The sequence below is a fragment of the Sphaeramia orbicularis genome, chromosome 22, assembly GCF_902148855.1.
Source record: "Sphaeramia orbicularis chromosome 22, fSphaOr1.1, whole genome shotgun sequence".
Lineage (NCBI taxonomy): Eukaryota > Metazoa > Chordata > Actinopteri > Kurtiformes > Apogonidae > Sphaeramia > Sphaeramia orbicularis.
This window is the reverse complement of record NC_043978.1, coordinates 21,524,515-21,547,884: the sequence shown is the minus strand read 5'-3', so window position 1 is coordinate 21,547,884 and position 23,370 is coordinate 21,524,515. Positions and strand designations below refer to the sequence as shown.

The 23,370-nt window shown below is 38.7% G+C and overlaps 1 protein-coding gene across 3 annotated transcripts in view; it reads left to right on the top strand.

Annotated features, from left to right (window-relative positions):
* asap2a (ArfGAP with SH3 domain, ankyrin repeat and PH domain 2a) overlaps positions 1 to 23,370 on the top strand; it is an 89,990-nt gene that overhangs the window by 51,159 nt on the left and 15,461 nt on the right. For 2 of the 3 annotated variants that reach the window (XR_003934473.1, XM_030126386.1), the window contains exons 5-18: positions 4,330 to 4,379; positions 7,586 to 7,715; positions 8,020 to 8,105; positions 8,233 to 8,308; positions 8,426 to 8,512; positions 8,831 to 8,839; positions 9,504 to 9,607; positions 11,353 to 11,422; positions 11,893 to 11,980; positions 14,232 to 14,280; positions 14,596 to 14,762; positions 17,170 to 17,303; positions 19,192 to 19,286; positions 22,723 to 22,912. Coding sequence is in view for 2 of the 3 variants with exons in the window: in XM_030126386.1 (XP_029982246.1) it covers positions 4,330 to 4,379; positions 7,586 to 7,715; positions 8,020 to 8,105; positions 8,233 to 8,308; positions 8,426 to 8,512; positions 8,831 to 8,839; positions 9,504 to 9,607; positions 11,353 to 11,422; positions 11,893 to 11,980; positions 14,232 to 14,280; positions 14,596 to 14,762; positions 17,170 to 17,303; positions 19,192 to 19,286; positions 22,723 to 22,912 (1,335 nt within the window). In the remaining variant the exon portion in view is untranslated. The remainder of the gene's footprint in view (positions 1 to 4,329; positions 4,380 to 7,585; positions 7,716 to 8,019; positions 8,106 to 8,232; positions 8,309 to 8,425; positions 8,513 to 8,830; positions 8,840 to 9,503; positions 9,608 to 11,352; positions 11,423 to 11,892; positions 11,981 to 14,231; positions 14,281 to 14,595; positions 14,763 to 17,169; positions 17,304 to 19,191; positions 19,287 to 22,722; positions 22,913 to 23,370) is intronic. The other variant, XM_030126387.1, reaches the window with a different exon arrangement.

The following is a 23,370-nucleotide window of genomic DNA, read 5'->3' as shown; positions in this document are numbered from 1 at the left end:
CGTAAGTCTTTATGGCTTTTTACTTGAAATATTATGTCTTTATAAGTGATATTTCTTAATTATCAATGTGGCTCTAATCCTCTTTCATATGCATGGACATAACCTGTTCAGATCTTAACTTTGAACCTTTGTTTGTTTATTTGTTTATTTATTTATTTAGAATATGCAAAGAAACAAAATAAAACAAAACAAAGCAAAATAAGACAAAAACAAAACAACATTTAAATGAACAGAATCTATCTTCAAGTATGTGCAAGTCTGAATTTTGCATGGTCAAAAATGAGTAGGAAGAAGTATAAACTTATTTAATATTTAGATAGTTAAATGTGTTAAAAAAATCACATTATGAGAGAAACGTTTTGTAAAAATGATGTTGATCAATTGTAAAAAAAAAAAGTAAAATAAAATAAGTGATGCAAAGAACTAGAGAACCTCACCACCACCCACATCAACAGGGAACATAATGTGACAGATCTTCCCAAAAAGCTCTAAAATATCTTATTTTCATTCAGATCTTCTAACTGTGCAGATTCTTAAAATGTGATGTAGCTGCCCAGCAGCTAAAATAATCACCATCCTTTTCATTTGATTTAACTCTGGGCTTAATGGGTTCCTAGTGGCCGTTGTTCCCTCGGAGCTTGTTAATATTCTGCCAGTGCTGTCTTTTACAATGAGTGCGATGAACTAACCCTGAGGGAGGCAGCTGCTAATGACTGTGTGATTAGAGGCCCACTACCTAGCAACCTGTCACCACTGTTACTCAGCTAAAAACCCACCATTTTCCAACTCGTCTACCTCTTAAGCCATTTTCACCACCGAGGGCAATTGGGATTTCATGTGTAAAAAGAGGGCGACCATGTCATTTTTAGGTTGCCGCCTTGTAATTTCCACATTTATGGAGGTGTTGATGAAATGACGGACGCGGGAAAGCACTTCGAAGATTACCGAAAAATGTTTCAAATCACTTTCTCCGAGTAAAGCTCAACCACTGCAGTACAAGCAAAAAATGAATGGGGTGGGGTGGGGTCCCTGGAAGACCCAGTAGTGTTATTACTGGAGATAAACACACACTCAGTGGAAAAAGCAAAGTGCTGAGTGTGTGAGTCTGTTGTGCTAGCAGCAGGTTTTCAGAGTGGACGGCAGCATGATGTCATGCCTGCTGCAGACCCTCTTCATCCTCTGCTTATTGACTTCTAACCCACGATGAGTCACATCAGCTTATCACTGTTCAGTCACAGGGTGGGATAGTTGCTCTAGACCCCACTGTGTTTGTATAAGTCAGAAGTGTGAGGAGGGGGAACTCGGTCCAACTGCGTCCGTCAATGGGATGTGGATACTCAAACCACCCACGCATACTCTGTTTCAGATTATAGATAAGATGTGTTTTAATTTGCTTGACTGTAGTATTCTGTCAGATGTTTCAGAAGTTAATATTTAATGCTTTTCTGTCATAGCCAACAGTAAAGTGATTTATCTTTTTATTTTTAATGTTCTTTTTAGTTTTGATTTTATGACTTTTTGTTAAAGATATTACTAATTGATTGTCCTTAAAATCCCAATAATTAATCACTAACAAGTAGAGTAAATAAACACAACTGCTTAGACAATCTATTAATTCTTGAACATCTTTTAAAAGTAACAACGCACTGGTTTTGTTTGTTATATCTCGTATTAAAATGACAAACTAATGAATTCAAACCAAGCAAATGTATTTTTCAGAAACAGGCTCAAACATATTCAAGTTCAATGTTCAATTTCAAATCTGCACTTATTTTAAATGTGTATGTTTTCATGTGGGTGGTGCAGTGGTTAGCACTCGTGCCTCACAGCAAGAAGGTCCTGGGTTCGATTCCAACACCAGTTGACGGGGGGTGGGACCTTTCTGTGTGGAGTTTGCATGTTCTCCCCGTGTCTGCGTGGGTTCTCTCCGGGTACTCCAGCTTCCTCCCACCATCCAAAGACATGCACTGATAGGTTAATTAGTTAATCTAAATTGCCCATAGGTGTGAATGTGAGAACGATTGTTTGTCTCTATATGTCAGCCCTGTGATGAACTGGCGACTTGTCCAGGGTGTACCCCGCCTTCGCCCCTATGTAGCTGGGATAGGCTCCAAGCGACCCCCGTGACACTAGTGAGGATAAAGCGGGTTCAGAAAATGAATAAATGAATGTTTTTATGTTAAATGTGGATTTGGCAGTTTCCTATTTCACGTTTTCTGTTTTTTGATGTTTTCATATAAATCTTTCGTAGGTTTAGGATTTGTACACATGTACATTTAAAGGTTGTTAGTTGTAACTTTATTATCGAGCTAAAATGGCAGAGATGATAGATTACCGCTCAGTTCAGTTTAGTAAAAACCCTTTCCTTCATATAGTTTGTTGCGCATTTGGGGTCTGCATTTCTGCTGAAGACAGTGGAGGCGGATGAAGTTTAACAGTGAACTATCAGAAATTGCTCAGTAAGTGTCACTTTCTTCTTTATCACATTCCGCATTTCAGTGCTTCAGTTTGAAAAGGTGTGAGGAACGTGGAATAGGAAAAAGGCTATTTCTGGGACGTGTGGCAGCAGGTAGGAAAAGGTGATAAGTTTGCAAATGGAGACTGTCGTCAAGGTCATGACATTCCTCCTCCTCCTAATCCTGCTCCTGTCCTCCCATCAGACTGGGAAACAGGGCGCTGAGTCTTGGCCGCTTTCTGAGGGAGTGTTTCACCCTGTGCTCTGCCCAGCGATGCCTGCGTCTGGTATTTTTAGCCATTGTTGCCGTTTTTCTGACATTTCCTTCCGCTCCCGAGCTTTTTTCTTGCTGGTTTTTGCCTGACCTGCATTGCCAGCTCCCAGTTTCTTTTTTTTTTTTTTTCCCTTATCCGTCACGTTAGCTCTTTTTTTATACTCTCTCCCTCTGGTGGTTTGAGCTCTGGAGTTGGTTGAGTGAATGGCTGAGTGTTCCTCGACTTGGCCCGCTGAACCACACCAGGATCCTGTGGTCTGACAGGTTGAAGCTGCCATTCCGCTGCTGTTGAAGAGGAGGTCAACAGCAGGATCACGGTCCTCTTTGGAGCCCTAACTACTGCACTGGAACATAAACTGCCTCTCCAACCAAACAGACACATGAGCTATTTTCATTTAACTACAGAAATGGACATTAGTCTAAATTGTTGCAAGAGAGAAGTTGAGTTAAATTCATCATAATTTTCTCAAGCGGATTTCCTTGGCATCCTTTTTCTGTTTAAAGGCAACAATTAATTTAGTTGAATGGTGTTCTTTTGTAGAATGACAAGGACAATTTCCCTCAGTAATGTCTGCTTTTGTTTGCCCTAATCTCTGTTCAATCAGTGGCGCAGCAGTGGGGATGCTGTTCAGTCAAGCGTTTTGCTTAAGCAGTTGCTGGAAGTTTACCCATGACAGTGACAACTCAGCGTTGTCTGTCATCAGCGTTAACACAGGAACCGGTTACCAAATGCCAGAAATAATTGTGTTGCACTTATGGTTTCCAAAAAAACCCTGAAATGTACCCTTGTCCAGGTCTGCTGAGATAACTCTGGGCTATTCTGCATCTGTGAGGAGGATGCTGTAACCCTTTAACAACTGCAATGTCTCCGGTGCTGCATTTTGCTCTCTACAGCATTCAAGTTACTGGAGCTCCTGAACCGTTTGCACTATCCACAAAATTCAAACGGCATTGGAAAGCTGAGATCCCGAGCTTTCTGACACTGTATAAAACTTTACAGCAGGAATGTGGGACTGTATTTCAAGTAGAAAGGAACTGTGTCAGAGACTTCCTCACAGGCTAAAAACGCCTGGAAAAAACAAAAAATATGAAGTCATAATATGGATACTGAATGTTCAAGACCAAAAATCATGTTTGAACAGATGTCAAATAGTTGAAAGTTTATTTCTGTAATCTCAAAGTTATGTTTTGGGTATTCACTGCTGTTCTGATATGAAATGTGCTAAAAACCTAAATCTGTTTTTTTTTTTTGTCTTTTTTTACTAAAACACTGTTTTAAGCATTTATAGTTTATAATAATGATAATTAATGGACAGATATTGAAAGTGAAGTCCTGTGAAAGTGAAGCATTTTAAATACTTGGATATATACACTATATTTTGAAGCAACTATGAGTTTATCTGTGGGATTTAGTTAATGTTGGACTGTTCGTTTTTAATTAATAATAAGGGTGTTTAGTTTACAGTGATTCCTGACAGAAAGGTTTAACATTGACAATACTATTTTGTCTTCAGAAATGACATGTTCAATGAAGTTACCACTAGTACTGTTTGTAAATTATCTGATTAAATGACAAATGTCTTTTTTTTTTTTGTCACAGGATTTGAAGAAACCCTTCGATAAAGCTTGGAAGGACTATGAAACGAAAGTGTAAGGATCTTCTATAATAATCCATAACAGTTGCTTCATAAGGAATTTTTGTAAAATAGTCCTGTATTTCTTTCAGTTAACGGTCTAACTTTATTATTGCACAGTTGCCACTAGTTTTAATTTATGATTTGGTTTTAGGTCGAATGTGCATTCTGTGTCTTGTCTCTAACTTGTGATTGTCTTGACTAACCACTCTGCCCTTGTGATTATCTGTTAACACATCCCTAATAATGTGAATAACTCGCCGTCACCTCTCCTCCTCCTCCTCCTCCTCCTCCTCCTCACTGATACACCATTGTGACTGTGCACGTAGACGAGCACTTGATTTTTATAGCACTTTTATATATTTTACAAGCTGCAAAGGACATTCTTTACTGAAAGGGTAATATATCACCTCTCCCCGAACCATTTCGATTTGATAGTACGGACTTTGTACCGACATCGAGAGTTCAGCTGGATGCTATATGTGACTGTTCCTCTTTTTGCCGCCCTATTATTATGATTTGACTCTATTGACGGCTTCATCTGCCATCAATAGAATCCAGTTTTCTGCCTGATTGGAAAGCCACCCAAACACCCAGAAATAATCCACTCCTCTGGTCATCTCTTATCTGTCTGTTTTCTGTCACAATAGCCTACTACTTTCATATTCACAGACACAGAGAGATGATATTATGTGGTTGAAAGGCAGGTTCGACGCCTGCCGCACTAAAACCGGTTTGTGAATTCTTTGCATCCAACCCCTGAGTTTGAGTTTTTTCAGTGTCCAGGTCTGAGCTGTCTCACTTTCAATGCTGTTTATTCAGGAAGGGTGTTGAATCTGAAGTAGAATCACTAACAGCTCAAATTCTGTCTGCATTTTAGAGAAATCATCAGCGAAAAACCCAAAGTCATGTCAGTATTTCAAAATGGCCTCCACTTCCTGAACTGACAGAACTGAAAGTGAATGAGTTCTCAGCCTCATCATCAGCCGAAACAACTGTCAGCTTGGCTGGCCTCCAAACAGCCCGGCTAACATGTGTCTCTCTTTTAGTCCCAGCCCTGATAACAGTGTAATGCTGTCAGGGCTGAAGATTCATGTGCTGACAAAGGCCAGTAATATACATTCAATGAAATCAAATTTGGCCTGTTCTCATGGGCCAACGACCAAAAAACAAAAAACAGCAGTTGAAATATTCTGTTTCATTTAGGTCAGTAATGCAGCCTTTGAGAACAAGCCAAATTTTGTGTTGTTTCTTTTATTGTTCCTGTCTAAAACAAACAATACCAATGCAGCTGTAGACAGGGTGTGAGGTCCAAATAAAGAAGTAAATACAAAGCACCATCCTTGAAGGAGGCTATAATTTTAATGTGCAAGAGCAAGAATAAGGGTGTGATTCTTCCTCTTTAAAAAAAAAAAAAAATGACACAAGATGAATCACATTAAATAAGAAAATAATGAAAGTTTTGCAAAGTTTGACATTTTCATTACAGGATTTTTTTTAATAGCTGGCTTATGCACTTTAAAGAGGTTATATGTAGTATTGATAATCCAAATTTGCAACAACAGGGGAAAGTTACATATCAGAATACACTTAGAATACCAAAATCACCAACAAATTGACACTATGCATCCACAGCCTGTGGCATTCACTCAATAAAGTATAAAGATCATTGTTTACACACAACAGTAGTATGGTATTGAGTTTTCTTCTTCAAACTGTAACTCATTGCTGCAAAATAACACTCTTATAATCATCATGTACAACATCAGCTGATGGTTTACATTACAGCTCTGTTTTTAGACTGAAAACAGCCACAGTAAAACCACAAATCACCTAAGTTTTCTGTAATTGCACTAAAGATCTGTTTGATAGTTCTGACCTTGTTTGGACAATTCCAGTTATGGCTGAGCTGTGAATCGAAAAAAAGGCAACTTTGCAAAGAAAAAAGTATCACATAACTTTATACCTTCATAAGCTTCATAATCAAATTCACTCGTGTAGAAGAAACCAGAAATCAGATGCAATTCTTTTTGTTTAGAGCTGTGACCAGTGGATAAAATAGCAACAGTGCTTCTAGCTTTCATCACTTTGTCACTTTCTTTGACTTTAAAAGTTGTTTCTTAATGGTTCTCTTCTGATCTGACCACTTTCTGATGCTTTGGTTAACGGCCTTGTAGTGTGAGTTTTCCTCACCATGGGAGACTGACAGAGTGACTCACTACTCCCCCTAATGGTCACATAAATCCCCCATCCCATCGGTGTAAATAAATTCAATTCATATATCTACAATCATATACAATGTCATCTTTGTCACAACTTCAGAGCTCTTTATTCTCAACACTGTAATGATAATTTTAGGTCACTGTAATATTTGAAAGCAGGAATACTACATATAGCCCCTTTAATATCAACTTATTGTTCAGTTTTTTTGTACTTATTTGTGTCTTCAGCTGAACATCAGGGAATCATATCTGTCCTGATGCACATGAACCAGGCTGGACATCTCTCAAAGAGGCGTTGTTGCTCACAGATGACCGACTCTTCTCCCGTCGCTAAGAAAAAAAAACATACCGCCGCATCCTTTTTAGTCGGAAAAATATGCTGTCGGGAAGAAAAAAACAGCATATGGGAAAGAATGCCCTGTTGCATGGATTGGTGCCTCCCCTCCTCTTTTGTGTGCTGTGTTTTGTTCATTGCCTGTGAGAGATATGCAGAATGTATGGTGTTTGTGAAAAATCAGCCCTGAATACTGTCTGTTAAGCAATGTATTGTTACCAGACTAATTCTAACAAGGCTCTACCACCAAGCCTGCAAGCATTAAATTTGCTTACGCCCTTGTGTGCACTAATCCTGACCTTTAGGAAGATTAAATCCATACCTCAGCATAATCATTTAAATCTTAATAATACATAAACAGTGATTGCCTAGTATACATAAATCAATTCTAACAGTAATCTGGATATGGACCACAAGTTAAATCAGCTTTTTATACTTTATGCTGCTTTGTGGAACATTGAAATATCTCCTGCATGGTACCAAAAGTCTCCAAATTCTTAAACTCTTTAACTGGTGGAAGCATAGATTCATAGTGCAGCCTGTCATAAACAAAGCTTTGGTTTTGCTAGACAGCAGTATGCCTGACTTTACACATCACCACCATTTTTATGAGTGTCTTATCACCATCTTTATGTGTTTTAAACCCTTGTTGTCACTTAATGGCAGCACCAAGATAGAAAAAGAGAAGAAGGAACATGCAAGGCAACACGGGATGATCAGGACAGAAATTAGCGGGGCTGAGATTGCAGAAGAGATGGAGAAAGAGAGGAGATTCTTCCAATTGCAGATGTGTGAGGTTAGTGCCGCTAATACTTAATGTTTTATTTGACTAATAAATCCCTTAGCATGCTTGACGTATATAAAACATGCAACATAGGAAGTGATGTAACAATGCAGTCGACGATTCATGCAATAGATAGTCATGCATTCCATTTTGGTACGATGGTGTGGTTTGTTCTGTGATGGTTTGCTTTTAATGATGTTCTACTTTGAAGTGTCTAACATGATGAAAGAGATGGATCACAGTAGGAGCTTCAGAGTTGGATTGCAGTTTCACGCTGCTTGAAGCTGAGCTGGATTTGTATTCCTTGCGTTTACAGTATCTCCTCAAAGTCAACGAGATCAAGATCAAGAAGGGTGTGGATCTGCTGCAGAACCTCATCAAGTACTTCCATGCGCAGTGCAAGTAAGATGCACACTAGATTTTTTATGAGCAAATGTAGCAGGTTGCAAGATAATTGTGGGTTGATATTTTTCACTAGATTTGTGGTACATGTATCCACATTCTGTATGTTTACTGGCTTTCTCTGCAGTTTCTTTCAGGACGGTCTGAAAGCTGTGGACAACCTGAAGCCTTCCATAGAGAAACTGGCCACAGATCTGCACACGGTGGGAACCTCAGCAGCTCCAGGACTTCATATATACATTTATATAAAAGTCATGTATCTGAATGTTCTCTCTTTATTCCTTTTCTCACATTTTCCCCCGATGTTTCCTCTGCATCAGATAAAACAGGTGCAGGACGAGGAGAGAAAGCAGCTTACTCAGTTACGAGACGTTCTCAAGTCATCACTACAGGTGGAACAAAAGGAGGTAACACATGCAGAAAAATGCAAAGCTGCTTTGACTTTCAGTCTCAAGGACCATGTTCAGTGAAATATCCCATTTTAATCTTCTTTGTTCTCTTTGGAAATCTGATTATATTTGGAATTAGCAATTCAACTGATTTGATTAGGAGCACAATCGCAATAATGTGAAGTTAACACTGGTGTTACCAAGGGAATCGGTTTTAACTGATCCTAGCCCTGCAGGGAGTAAACCATTAGATGTAATGCGAATTACAGCAGCTCCTAATCTCACCTGAAAATTGTTTTTTCTCTCCTCTGCTTCCTCCATCTTTTGTGAAACAAGTCTAGGAGAGTAAGTGGACTTTTTTAAAGAACCTTTTCTGTGGTTGTTTGCTTCCTGCTCACTATGTAGTTTGTTTTTATTTATTTTTTATGATGGATCATAATCGTTGTTTATTTAAGTCACACTGCCTATGGATAATTCCTGTGCTGTTTTAGTTGAATGAGTACAGCCGTTGTTCTTCTCTTCCATTATCCTGTTGGCTGTGTGTGCCTGCTGATAACGGCATGCACAAATAAAAAAAAATTAAATCCCTGTCAACAGCCATCAGAAGTCATTTTCCATTTCTCATTGTGTTTCCCTGAAAGGAAGTGACATCATTGGCCTTTGTTTGGTCTTTTTCTGTGGAGCTGCAGTGACACTGCTGTCAAACCTCAAGAGCTAAACGGACTAAAATGCTAAGGCTAAGGAAAGCGGTCGTTCTTTTTTTTTGTTTTGTTTGCAGACCCAGATTTTATACGCTTCTCATTTTGTTGATAAAAAGCATACAGACCCACAGGAGCCATTGTTCTCTCTATTGCCTCCACTGATGAAGGGCTAGAAGCAGATTCATTTACTGGTCTTATAGCTCCCACTTGACTGCAGTGTCAATTCCCTAAAAAAGTCCCAGTCCTGCTTTTTGTATTGTTTTGTGTTTGTGTTTTTTATTTGTTTGCATGTGTTTGTGTTTTCCCAGGATTCCCAGGTGCGGCAGAGTACCACATACAGCCTGCACCAACCGCAAGGCAACAAGGAACATGGCACGGAGCGTAGTGGGTACCTTTACAAGAAGAGTGACGGGTGAGATTTCCACTTTGTTTTTATAGATCACTGTAGTTTTAAGAGGCTTTGCGTATTTATGTAGTTGGAGCTCTAAATTAAATCATATTGGTGTTCCCACAGTCCTGAAAAACCTGGGATTTTTGTGGTGAAATTTAATCAGATCTTAATCAGAAATATTGTGAAAAATCCTGAATCGTAATTATTTTGTTTGTAATAAAATTAACAAATCAAATGAACCAGCCAATAAAATATAGACAATGATACAAGAGAGAAGTTTTAATAAATGGACATCAGGGTTTTCCTCAAACTTGCACTAAATAAAACATTTTGGATAATTTATATAATTAATAATTTAATAATTGCAGCCTATAGCTTAATAGGTTAGAGTTTGAATATTTTAAATGAACATGCCATTTCATTTTCATAATAATTACCAAATGTATACTTTCATTTATATGCTTATAGTTTGAAAGGCCATGCAGATTTTGCTACCAGCCCTTGCAAAATCATGTAAATGTTCTGAAATTTTGTAAAAATTCTGTATAAATGTGTGAGATTAACCTGATATGACTGTACTTGAATGAAACTTTCTTGTAAATTATTTATGACATGAAATTTCTATAAAAAAAAAATATATATATATATTAACACCCTCTAATCTAATCTCCCACAGTCCTTATTATGAGTGGGAGTCTCTAAAACCACACTTACTCTTCCAACGAACATTACATGACATCTCACACTCTGCTTCATCCCCTCTTGTTCCATGAGCTCTTGTTTTCGGGCATTACAAACGCTGGAGCCAATTGCTTGAACTGACCAAGGCTTTAGGTTTTTCACACTGATCTCATATTCAGGAGATGTTGGACAGGAAAGCTGTCTACTTCATGGCTTGGACTGGCTTCAAGGCAGTCTTGAGTTATAGCAGCAGTGTTAATGTTTAATATATGTTCTATGAATGACTTTTATTTGGATTTGATATACATATTAAAGCTGCAATAGGCAGACTCAGAAAATACGCCTTATTCCTGCAGTGCTCTACTTTCTGTCCTAAGCATAGACTGCATAGAAAGATGAATGGAGCTGCCAATTTTCTTTTTTGGGATTTTTTGCAGAATTTGCAGCGTAGTCTCACATAGCCAAATTTGTCTCCACAATTTGTTAGTGATGTACAAGCACTGTAGATAGCTCTGGCACCCTTCAATAGTGTTCTGGAACAGTAGTAAACATTATCTGGGTTGTTTGGATAGCATTTCATAGCACTGAATGCAACATGCTGCCATAGAGAGAAGATGTTTTTGTTGTATTATTAAAGTGACTCAATCCGTACAAAAGAAAGCAGAACACAGAAGAATGAGTGTGTGTCTAACTTGCCATTTTCAGCATGCAGTTGCAGGATCTTTCATGCAGTGAAGTGAAATTTCAGAGTGAATAGGTAGCAAAAGGAAGGAGAATGACAATCCTGCCATGATGCAACAGAAACCAAAAAAAGAAGGAATGTTCGGGAGATATACTCCTGGAGTCTTGACAGTGATTGGTTGTTGCAGCTGTCAGTCATCCTCTTTTACACCCTCCCTCTCTCTGAAAATATCAAAGGGTAAACTCTTTCCATCTCACAGGTTTGACTTTCTAAAATCTGCAGACAGAGGAGGTTCAGAAGGTCTGGTTTCTTGTCAGGCCACGTGAATTATAACACACTGAAAGGTTATTATGGAATCTCTGCACGATTACTGCCTACTGAAGCTTTAACATCTGTGTTGCAGGTTGAGGAAAGTGTGGCAGAAGAGGAAGTGCACAGCGAAAAATGGATACCTCACCATCTCACATGGCACAGTAAGCAAACGGCAACTCCTCAACCTTCACCTCAAAGTTTAGGAATTTTATTTTTAGCATCTGAAAGAAGCAAAGTGGTTGTTCTAATTAAAACATATGCACGCTCATATTCATGCACATGAACAGACACTTAAATAATCTTTGCCATCTTAGCCATATTCCGCCTCATTGCATCCTGGCTCCGTGCCGTCTCCCTCGCTGGTCATTATCTTCACCCATTAGGCATGAATGTATTAACAGCGAGCAGCAGAGAGCGGAGACTAGATTCAGGATTTAAAACTCTCGTCACGTCGCTGCCTCAGTCAGGCCTCTGTTGGTTCCCTTATAAAGTTTTAACTCCTCTCACACTCAGTTGCAGCTTATCAGATGTTTCATTTGGCTCTGGGACCAGTCTGATATGGTCAAACAAAAACCTCTTTGCTTATTTATGTTGTTGTCATTATTCCCCCTCCCTCTTCCTCCTTTGGCAGGCGAACAGACCACCAGCTAAACTCAACCTGCTCACCTGCCAGGTGAAACACAATCCAGAAGAGAAGAGGAGCTTTGACCTCATCTCTCGTAAGTTTAGCCTTCTGTCAGTACTTTATACTTTCTTTTACCGTCTTTTGGCAGCTTCTTCTCTCTGGTCTATAATCTGTGTTCTTTGCTCTCAGATGTCTTATTTTAATTAGCTCTGTTCATCACAGGCAGCAGCAAGCCTTGATTTATTATACACAAGTGTGGATTTTAGATATCTCTTTCAATTTGTGATGCAGCTAGTTTCTGTTTTTCAATAATAAACGTGTCTAGCACATTTTTATATAATTAAACACAGATAAATAATGTATGTGGAATGGTTTATGGGTTATGGGATGAAATAGGACTGCTTTAGGTTAAGGATATAATACAGCACTGTGCAAAAATCTCAGGCCACTTTTGCCCAATTTCTATTTCTCAGTCTCTGTATTAGGATACAACAAGAGAATACAGGGAAATATTGTGCACAGTTTTAAAACCTAAAAAAAATGTGCCAAATGACTTCCATAGACAACAGAGATCTGTATTCCCGTGAGAAAAAGTAGTTGAAATAGTAAGAAAAATTTGACATATACTGAATGAAACCTGTTCTGTTTCTTTTCTGAAATTCTTATTCTTATAATGTTGTTCTTATATATCAGTTATATCACATTTTGGAGACTGAGAAATGCAAATATACATTATAATTTGCCATTATAATATAGCTAAAACAACAAACCCACAGGCAGCCCCTGATTTTTGCACAGTACTATGTGTAGCTTTTTTCCATTAAAATATCTTTAAATAAATAAATAAATAAACTCTAGGCTTGTGTTATATTTTTGTGGCATGATGGCTAGTGTATTTGACTATTTATGTGCCATTATACAACATGGTAATCCAGTATATATTTAATTTATAGATATATTTCAATACTAGAATGTCCTCTTGAAGAGTTTATAAATGTTGATCTGAGGACTCTTTGGTTGTAAAAAAAAATGTAAAAGATGACGAAAATAATGAAACAAGATGAAAATGGCATAAATAATGAAACAATGAAATGATGTAAAAGACGAGACAAGAAAAATGATGTAAGAGATGTCAAAAATACTGTGAAATAAAGCCTTTAGAGTTGCTGGGTTAACATCAGAGGAGTTGATAAAAATGTATATCTGTGGTTTGGTTCTTCTTTTGGTCTCAAGTTGAAAAAAACTGGGAACCACTGCTTTAACACGTTATCCATGTGTGAACATGATTTCTGCCTGAGTCACATCAGATGGATTTTCATCAGTCATGGCAGAGAGAACAGCAATCTCCCACGCTACTTCACAGCATCACCAAACTACATCTTTTGTTATTGTTTTGATTCGGAGACCAAAATTTACTTCGAGTTTGTTGAAAGTTAGCTCAAGTTCTGCACTGATAAGCGATATCAGCTACATTATCAGCCAATGGAGATATAATGTTGAATAAAAGTGTCCTTGGTTATTTGTCAGTGGTTCCCATGTGCAGACACTGGAGAATTTAGTTTGTATTCAGCTGTGTATCCTCAGTCTGACCTGTTGTTACATCATGTTAGTGACATTTTGTAGAGTTTAGAACATGGGTGTCAAACTCACGCCAGTTCAGGAGCCTCATACTACCAAATTTGGCCTGAAGTCGGCCAGGTCGGTAAAATAATAACATAATAACCCATAAATAATGACAACTCCAAACTCTTCTGCATGTTTTACAGTGAAAAAAGAAAATGACATTATGAAAATGTTTCCATCTACAAACTATCCTTTAAAAAATGTAAATAATATGAACGACATGAAATTTCTAAAGATTTTAACAATGTTATGCCTCAGTTTATCATTTACACATAGGCATTACAATCAGATCACAGTGGATCTTCTAAAACACAAAACATTTAGTAACAGGCATTATATTGTTAAAATCGCACTTTTCTTTCTTTCAGGTTGTTTATATTTGTTCAGGTTTTTTGTGAAAGGACAGTTTGTAAATGTAAACATGTCATGTAATTTTAATTTTTCTTTTACACTTAAAGAGGAAAAGTTTCAGTGGTCATTATTTATAAGTTATTATGATAGTACACTGGTCTGACCCATGTGAGTTGTACTGTATGTGGTCTCTGAACTAATGATTGTTAATTTTTTCAGTGTAAGGTTTGCATTTCACAAATTCATCCCATGGGCCTGGATTGGACCCTTTTGGTAGTCTTTAGCTTTATGTTTGACACCATTGGTTTAGAGTCTTTAATTGACCTTTTTGATCAAGGCTGATTTCTGTCCTTTTCAACTTTTTATTATAGATGACAGAACGTATCACTTTCAAGCTGAGGATGACCAGGATTGTCAGATGTAAGTGTCAGTTCCTTCCTTCCTTTACATGTGTGTTAAGTCTTGTGTTTAAGTGCATCCTGTTTACCGCCTCCTCCACTTTCCACACACTTCCCAGCTCACACCATGTCAGACATTTAGCCTTGTCTTTACCTCCACCTCTTGCACATTAATCCTGCCTTTTCCCCTCCCTTTTTTTTTTAGCCCCTCTAATTTTTCTTCCTCTTCCTGCTCCCATTCCAACCTCTCAACCTACTTTCTCCTCCTGCCATACCTCTAATTCATGTTTACTCACTGTCTCTCCTTCCCTGTCTCCTCTATTATTTTTTTTTCCAGCTGGATCTCAGTGTTGCAAAACAGTAAGGAGGAGGCGCTGAACCAGGCCTTTAAAGGGGACCAGCATGTCGGCGAGAACAACATAGTGCAGGAGCTGACCAAGGCGATCCTGGGCGAGGTCAAGAGGATGACGGGAAATGACGTTTGCTGTGACTGCGGAGCGCCAAGTGAGTGGCATGTGACAGATGATATAACCTCAACCTGTGATTTTTCTAAATCCAATATAACGGACATTAACTCTGACAGTTTTCCAAAACATACCACACATTTCTAGACAGATATTCCATCTTCTACGCAACATTTGGTTCCTATTTATTTAATTATCATATGAAAACCAGCTTGCACAGACATAGTATTTGCGTAAGTAATCCATCATAGTGTCTGATAATGCGATTGTTTTGAAAGCTGTTCGTAGTTGCACCCAGTGAACTCAGATATAGTAGATTTCCAAGTCAGTTACTCTGCTTTCAAATTAAAAACTCATATTTTTCCCCAGCATCTGTGTTTTCTTACCATTTATCTTCTGAGTTATATCTTCTGTGTAATACAGTGCATCATAAGCTGTATTTACAGAAAACTCATATCTCAGATGATTGGTCATTTCAATATAGGGATGTGCATCGGCAAAAACTCTGAAATACAAAGTCAACAGTGGCTATGATTCAGTGTGCTACAAATATAAAAAAATATTTAAAAAAGCATAATACTGAGATACAATAAGCAAGCATTACTCATTTTTAAAAAGCAGCCACTGTATGAAGACCACACCACCATAAGGCTTAAAAAAAGCAGTACAAAGAAAAGTACTATTTGGTTCCACAGCTTCAGTATGGTTAGGTATAGTATTTAGAAAGCTCAAACGAACAAGAATCAAAGATAGAAACACATGCGCTACACATTCATGGTCACATTATTAGGTACAATTTGCTAGTACCAGATGTACCTAATAAAGTGGCCTTCTGCTTTAGCTCATCTACTTCGACGTTTGACATGTTGTGTGTTGAGGGACACTTTTCTGCTTACCTTGGTGGTTATTTAGTTTACTGTTACCTTTCTATCTTCTTAAACCAGTCTGGCAATCCTCTGGCATCAGCAAAGCATTTTCACTCAAGAGAACTGTCACTTGCTGGATACTTTCTCTTTTTCAGACCATTCTCTGTAAAGATGGTTTTGTGTGAAAATCCCAGTAGATCAGCAGTTTCTTAAATACTCAGACCAGCGTCTGAGTCTGGCACGAGTTATTGCCATCAACTTTCTTCTACATTCTGATGCTCGGTTTCAGCTTCAGCCAGTTCTATTGATAATTTCTACATGCTTAAATGCACTGACTGGCTGCCATGGTTCAGTTATTGCAATAAAAATTTCTGCAGGAATACTTGCACGTAACTGTTCATTTAAAATTGATTTATTGTGTTTTTGGGCACAATACAGTATCACAAAATATTAAACTATGTTATCAAGTATAGCGATATTTTCTTATGTGCCTTCAGTTTGCATCACTGACATGGTTGTATTGTTAAAACTTGATTCTGGTGCCTGTATTTTTCAACAGAAAGCTGATTGTTGGTGCATAAGTTTGCATTACATTAGCAGCCCATTACATATGAAGACCAGACCTGCTGCGTATGTGGGCGTGTGCTTCACCTGCTGCTTCAGTTTCCTCAGACTGGTCGGCGCTCGGAATGTAAACTGTAGTGACTTACAGATTTCTTTTGGTACATTCAGTATGTCTAAAACACACAAATCATCCCTATTATAAAAACTGATGATAAATAGAGTGATCTCCAGTTGTAGGTGTCCTGTCAGCAGTTTCACAGTCTCCCTTTTATCATTATGGTCTGTGGGGAAAACGCTTCAGGGGATTTTTCCACTGCAGTGTAGCAAGTGGACATCGGAGGAAATGATGACAGTTCTGAACGGTGCTGCCGTATTCAGTTCTCCTAATGCATTCATGATCACAGAGGATTGTTTTAAAAAAAAAAAGAAAAAAAAGTGGCTTGCAGAAGGTAGGAAGTTGGTGTGAAATGTGGCATGCAGCAGCTAGCAGTGATGTATTTGCATAGTTATGAGCTGAAGTATGTAGAAGCCTGGTATGGTCCTTGTTGGGGGAAAATGATAAAACTCTCTCAGACTGGAACCTGGGTCTATTTTACACATATTTACGCTGTCAGATACATGTAGTCATGGAATGATGGAATGTAGAAGTCATCCAATCATATTTCGTCAAATCCCATGAAATCTTTCTCTCGTATGCACGCGTGCTTTTCTCCATGCTGTACATTACCCACCATGCAGCAGAAACTAGGCCAGACTTGGTTACAGTTCAGCTTTGGTCACTTTGCTCTGACATTGTGCGCTGTGAGATAGTAAAACACCCCTTCAGGCAGCTATTAAATTTCCCGAGCCCACAGCTTTCCACAAGGACACATCAAAGTTGGCTCACGTGCTGCAGAAATGACTTTGGCCCAAGGACAGTGAGTCGGCTGTGGTCACGTCGCCTCCTCCTCCTCCTTCCTCACGCCTCTTCTCTCATCTTATAATGTATTTTAACTCTTTCTCTTTCCTCTCTCACAGATCCAACATGGCTGTCCACCAACTTGGGCATCCTCACGTGTATTGAATGTTCAGGGATCCACAGGGAGCTGGGTGTGCACTACTCCAGGATCCAGTCCCTCACTCTGGATGTACTCAGCACCTCAGAGCTCTTGGTAAGTTGATCACGACAGACATCTACTCATGGTGTCACCTCACATCCTGTTATTGTCAATTTGCAGTATTGATTGTGTGCATCAACCTCTAGGCAAGATAGAAATGAAGTAGAGCGCAGGTGTCAATCATATGGCCCGTGGCCCAAAATCGGCCGGCCAAAGGGTCCAATCCGGCACATTGGATGAATTTGTAAAATGAAAAATTGCACAGGAGATATTAACAATCAAGGATGTCGTTTCAGGGGTCACATACAGACCAATTCGATCTCAAATGGGTTGGACCAGTAAAACACTATCATAACAGTAGCAGTAGAGTTAAAAAAAAAAACTACCTGGTTTTCTGCGGGTCATTAAAAAACATTAAAAGTCATTAAATAAATTTTGTGAAAATTAAGGCCTTAAATGACATTATAAAGCATTAAATTTGATGTCCAGAGGCATTAGAAAATGAAATACACTTGATGGAAAGAAAGGATTGTTATTCACAATTTATTTTGATTATATAAACATTTAATAATTTTGATTGGAAGTACAGTGTGATGATTGACAGGCGGAACCCTTTAATTGGCTATTGTTTATGGCCAACACACGAAGTCACAACACTTGATGCTTGGAATGCAACGTGCTGTGAGTGTGCTCATGCTGTGGTGAAAGAGCAGAGGGAAAAATTATCAAATGTTGGAAAAATGGGAAAATGCAAGTTTCAGCAGAAGTGATTGGAGGAGGAACTATTCAGAACCTGGTTAAAGCTTGTCAGCAGTAAACTGTCATAAAACTATATATAAAACTATATCTGCAGTTGGTTACAGGCATTAAATTTGTTTAAAGTGGCACTACAAAGGGCATTAAAAAGCATTCAGTTAGATTTGCTGATACCTGTAGAAACCCTGAGTAACATTTTATGAAAATATTCACATTAACAAACTATACTTTGACAAAAAATGTGAATAACCTGAACAAATATGAACTAGAAAAGCACTTGGAGAGCGCAGACCTCCACCAAGGCAGATTTGTTCCTTGTGCCAGTATCAACATTTCTTGAAATTTTCATCCAAATCTGTCCACAACTTTTTGAGTTATCTTGTACACAGACAGACAGACAGACAAACAAACCAACGCCGGCAAAAACATAACCTCCTTCGTGGAGGTAACAATCTGAAATGTCTTAAGAGAAGTGCAATTTTAACAATTATTCTACCTGTTACTAAATGTTTTGTGTATTTTGTAGATCCACTGGGTTCTGTATGTTGTAATGCGTATGTGAAAATGATAAACTGAGACATAATATTGTTAAAATTACAATTATTTATAATGGACATCTCAGGTTGTTTGTTATTCACATTTTTAAGGAAGCTTTGTAGATATAAACAATTTCATAATGTAATTGAACTTTTTCATTGTAGTTATTGTACTGGTCCGGCCCACTTCAGATCATATTGGGCTGAATGCGGCCCCTGAACTAAAATGAGTTTGACACCCCTGAAGTAGAGGGAAGGAAATGAAAAGGAATAGAAACAAAAGCATCATCAGCAAGGAGATCCTACTGTGGAAAACCTCCACTCTCAGAATAGCAGAGATGTCATTTGGCTTTTCTAATCAATGTTTGGCGTTTAGATTTACTGCCTGCGGGATTAAATGCTTCCAGTCGTGATTGCTGTCCACAGTGTTAAAGACGCCAGTCGTGCTAACCACAATCAGACGGGCGTAGCGCTGTCATAAAGCTCCACGCACACAGTTCAGGATCTCTGCCATGCACTTGATAGAGGTGTGGGCTGAACTGATGACTTTTAAATGGATGTTTGAAAAGGTTGCATGCGGTGCAGGAAATGGCGCGTACTCTAACTGGTGTGTATAACTTTATGTCTCTGTGTGTGTGTGTGTTCAACAGCTGGCCAAGAATGTGGGGAATGCGGGCTTTAATGAAATCATGGAGGCTTGTTTAAGTGCCGAAAATGTGGTGAAACCCAACCCAGGCAGTGACATGTAAGTCACCCCTCCATTCTCTCCTTCACACTCCATATCCTCCCTCTGACCCCGACACCCACCTCCTTTTCTTCTACCGCCTTCTCACTTGTCTCGCTTTAGACACGCACAGGGTTTCTGCAGGTTGTTGAACTCTATAATCCAATAACCTGATCATTTCATCATGGTCTTACAATGTCTCAGTATGGTCCCAGCTCTGATGAAGTTGTACTGATTCTAGATGATACACAGGTGAATTATTGTGCCACTTTTAATCTCTCACTATTTAAATTCATTTGCAATTATATTTTAAAAAATTGTTATTGCTAGGGGTGTAAGAAAATATTGGTTCTGCAATATATCACGATATTTCATTTCACAATACTGTATCGATATTAAAAAGGACTGTATTGATATTTTTAGGTATTTATTCAAATGCCGATATGGCAGAGGTTCTTTTTTTTTGTTTTGTTTTGTTTTTTGTTTATATTTTATTTATTATTATTTAACACTTTTTAATTAAATAATGGTCATTCCTTTGTTAGGATTGCACAAAAATAATGTCATGATGTTAATTATGAACTAATAAAATAGGAACATTTGAACAAGATCTTAAACTGTAACATTTGTAAAACATAATTTAAGTTGTAACAGAGGAAAATTTTGTGATATAGCATTAGATCCTGTTCTGATCAAATAAAAATGTGTTTAGTGTTTGTGTGTCCGGTGTAATTCCATTCTTCCAGGAAATAATCTTTTAAAAAAAGAAACAAAACCAATAAGAAATTGCCTTTTTAACTGTATTGTGATATATCGTATCGTGATCCTATTGTCATTTGTATTGCATCGCCAGATTCTTGCCAATACACATCCCTAGTTATTGCTGTCGAGCAGATTCTAAATTAAGTGGAGGTTTTTAATTTGAATATAGCATACACAATAGCTATGATGCAAATTATTGATATTAGGCTTAATAGTATTTAAACAATTTTTCCCACTTTCAGGTATGTAGATTATTTTATTAATGCTACTTTTAAGCAGTTGCTCCATTCAGTAATCCAAACGAAAACAAAAATGATCCAAAAATCAGTAGAATGTCATGAAATGAACACTGTTACCGAAACAGGCTATTGAAATTAATCCATGAACGTTAGTGATCACAGGTAACCAGATAACATGTGAAAATTCAGAAAGAGTTTTGAGCAGTTCCTAATTAAAACATAACGTGCTGTGCAGTTTTAATACCCCTCGGACAGAATGGACAGACAGATGACAAAACAATTGCAATACCCCTCTGGCCAGAGTTGGCCGAGGGGTAAAAACAGTGGAATATTGAGTCGAATTCTTGACAATAGTCTACAAGGGGTTAATTACTGTATGAGTTTGTCATATGCCGTACTGTACCTAACAGCTGTAACACTTCAAATACCAGCAAATTATATAATACTCTTCATAGTTAGATGCGTGCTATGCAGTATTGAGAGCAGATCCTTCTAACAAATATCATAATAAATATAGTTTCTGTTTCATTTTAAAAAGGAAGCGAATATTTAATTTCCGTGTCTCTTCATACTTAAGTTCTACTTTTACTATATTGCAGTTTGTACAATAAACATTGTTTACATTCTGCAACTGTCATTTTTTGTGTTCAAACTAACCCCACAGTAATCAAAGCTTACATCACATAGTTGATTAAATTAAAATGATTTGACACTGAAAGTACCCCTGACACTAAAATAAGCCACAAATATATTTAAAGGCTGTCATACAAAAAACAAAAATTATGGTGTTAAGTCGAACCACTTGAATTGTGCAGATTTCTGGTCATGCTGCCAAGTACTAACACAGTCACTTTAAATGTGCCTTTGAGAAAAACGTATATTAATCACACTGTAACAAAACCACAAAGTGAAACAAAGAAGCACTAAAATAGATGCATTTCTGCTTAAGTGACACTCGTTCACACAGTTGCACGTACGCAGCCTCTGTGAGTAAAATGGGATTCAGTGTCTTTCCATTAACACTTTGACATGTGGACAGGAACTGGGGATTGAACTGTTAACATTCCGGTTTGTGGATGAGCCACAGTAGTCTGTATTCAATCTGTGCAGCCTGGTCAGAGTCAACTAGATGGTGTGTTAGTTAATGTGGCATCTTCTCTCATCAAGTTCAATAAGAGCATATAGTGAACATTAGGGATGTAACAATTACTGGTATGACAATAAACCGCGGTAAAATTAACTATGGTTAGTATTACCGTTTAAATTCAAATTATCACAATAACTGTGTTTGATTACCGCACTTTGAAAACTCACAGTACTGCTCATCCCCTGGAGAAGCAGCAGCATTCCAGGTGTGCATGCCAGTTTGCAGTGTTTGGCCTCTGAAAACATGGCTGAAGGCACCTGCAGTATTTGTTGAGCAAGAAAGCTCTGCAAAGGAATAATTTAAGTTTTACAAGGAAGGTATTTTTATCACAGTTTTCTGAAAGCAAAACCATGATTAATTCAATTTATTCCCCAGCATAGATAGATAGATAGATAGATAGATAGATAGATAGATAGATAGATAGATAGATAGATAGATAGATAGATAGATGACATTGTGGGTAGCTGCACTCTCATTGGCTGATGCTCTGGGTAGCTGCACTGTCGTTGGCTGACGTTATGTGACGCAGCGCTCTCATTGGCTGATGATTTGAGACACTGCGCTCTCATTGGCTGACGTTCTGTGACGCAGCACTCTCATTGGCTGGCATTCTGTGACGCTGTCCTCTCGTTGGCTGACGTTCTGTGACGCTGTCCTCTCGTTGGCTGACGTTTTATCACGCTGTGCTCTCATTGGCTGGCGATTTGTGATGCTGTGCTGTCATTGGCTGACGTTGTGTGACGCTGCGCTCTCATTGGCTGACGTTCTGTGACGCTGCGCTCTCATTGGCTGACGTTCTGTGATGGTGCGCTCTCATTGGCTGACGTTTTGTGACACTGCGCTGTCACTGGCTGGCGTTCTGTGACGCTGCGCTGTCATTGGCTGACCTTCTGTGACGCTGCGCTCCCATTGGCTGACGTTCTGGGAAGTCACATCGTTCCAACCACAGACCTCTGCCAAGACAGATCAGCCCCACCCCCCCACCCCCAGATCACCACCACAATTTAATAATTTGTTCCTTGTGCCAGTATCAACATTTCCTGAAAATTTCCTCAAAATCCTTCCATAACTTTTTGAGTTATCTTGCTAACAAACAAACAGACAAACCACGATGAAAACATAACCACCTTGGCAGAGGTAATAATTACGCACCTTTTATAAAATCCAGTTATACTTTTTCTACTTAATGCTGCTGTTTTGCCTAATTTTGTATTTTGAGTCACACACACATTTGCTCAAAAGCCAAAAAACAATATATTCTGCAATTCGAGTCGTAACTGAGCAGCTGCCTCTTCTCATCTCTCACCAGGCAGGCGAGGAAAGACTTCATCACAGCCAAGTACACCGAGAAGCGTTTTGCCAGGAAGAAGTGTCCGGATTCAACGTCGCGGCTCCATACGTTGTGTGAGGCAGTGAAGGCCCGGGATATTTTCTCCCTCATCCAGGTGTACGCCGAGGGAATCGACCTCATGGAGCCCATTCCTCTGGCCAACGGACACGTCAGTACACACTATATTAACCCTGCATCATGTTTGAGACTTCAATGGTGTCATTTAAATGTGGGGTACGAGATCTTAGAAAAACGGTTCGAGCAAGCTACATTTTGAAAAGACACAATTCAAAAGTCCAAACCCCTTTCTTCAGACATTCCCCGGAAGCCACGCCTCCAAAGTACTGGCACGCACAATGCTTGTTCCTGAGGGCTCACGAGTGCTGCACCCCCGGCTCCAGCGGCCTCAACTCCGGCTCCATCCCCGATCCATGCTCTTACAGAACAGCCCCAGTTCATACCTATCTGGCTAATGTTACATTTCCTAGTGATTTATGTCAGTGACAAAACAGTTTGTCGGTGAACTTTCCATCCTAATGTAACTAATATAGCCAAGCTCTGGCTCTGGCTTCGTTTCCTGTACAGTTGCTCCAAGCCTTTGAGAACGCATGATTCATGCACAAAGGG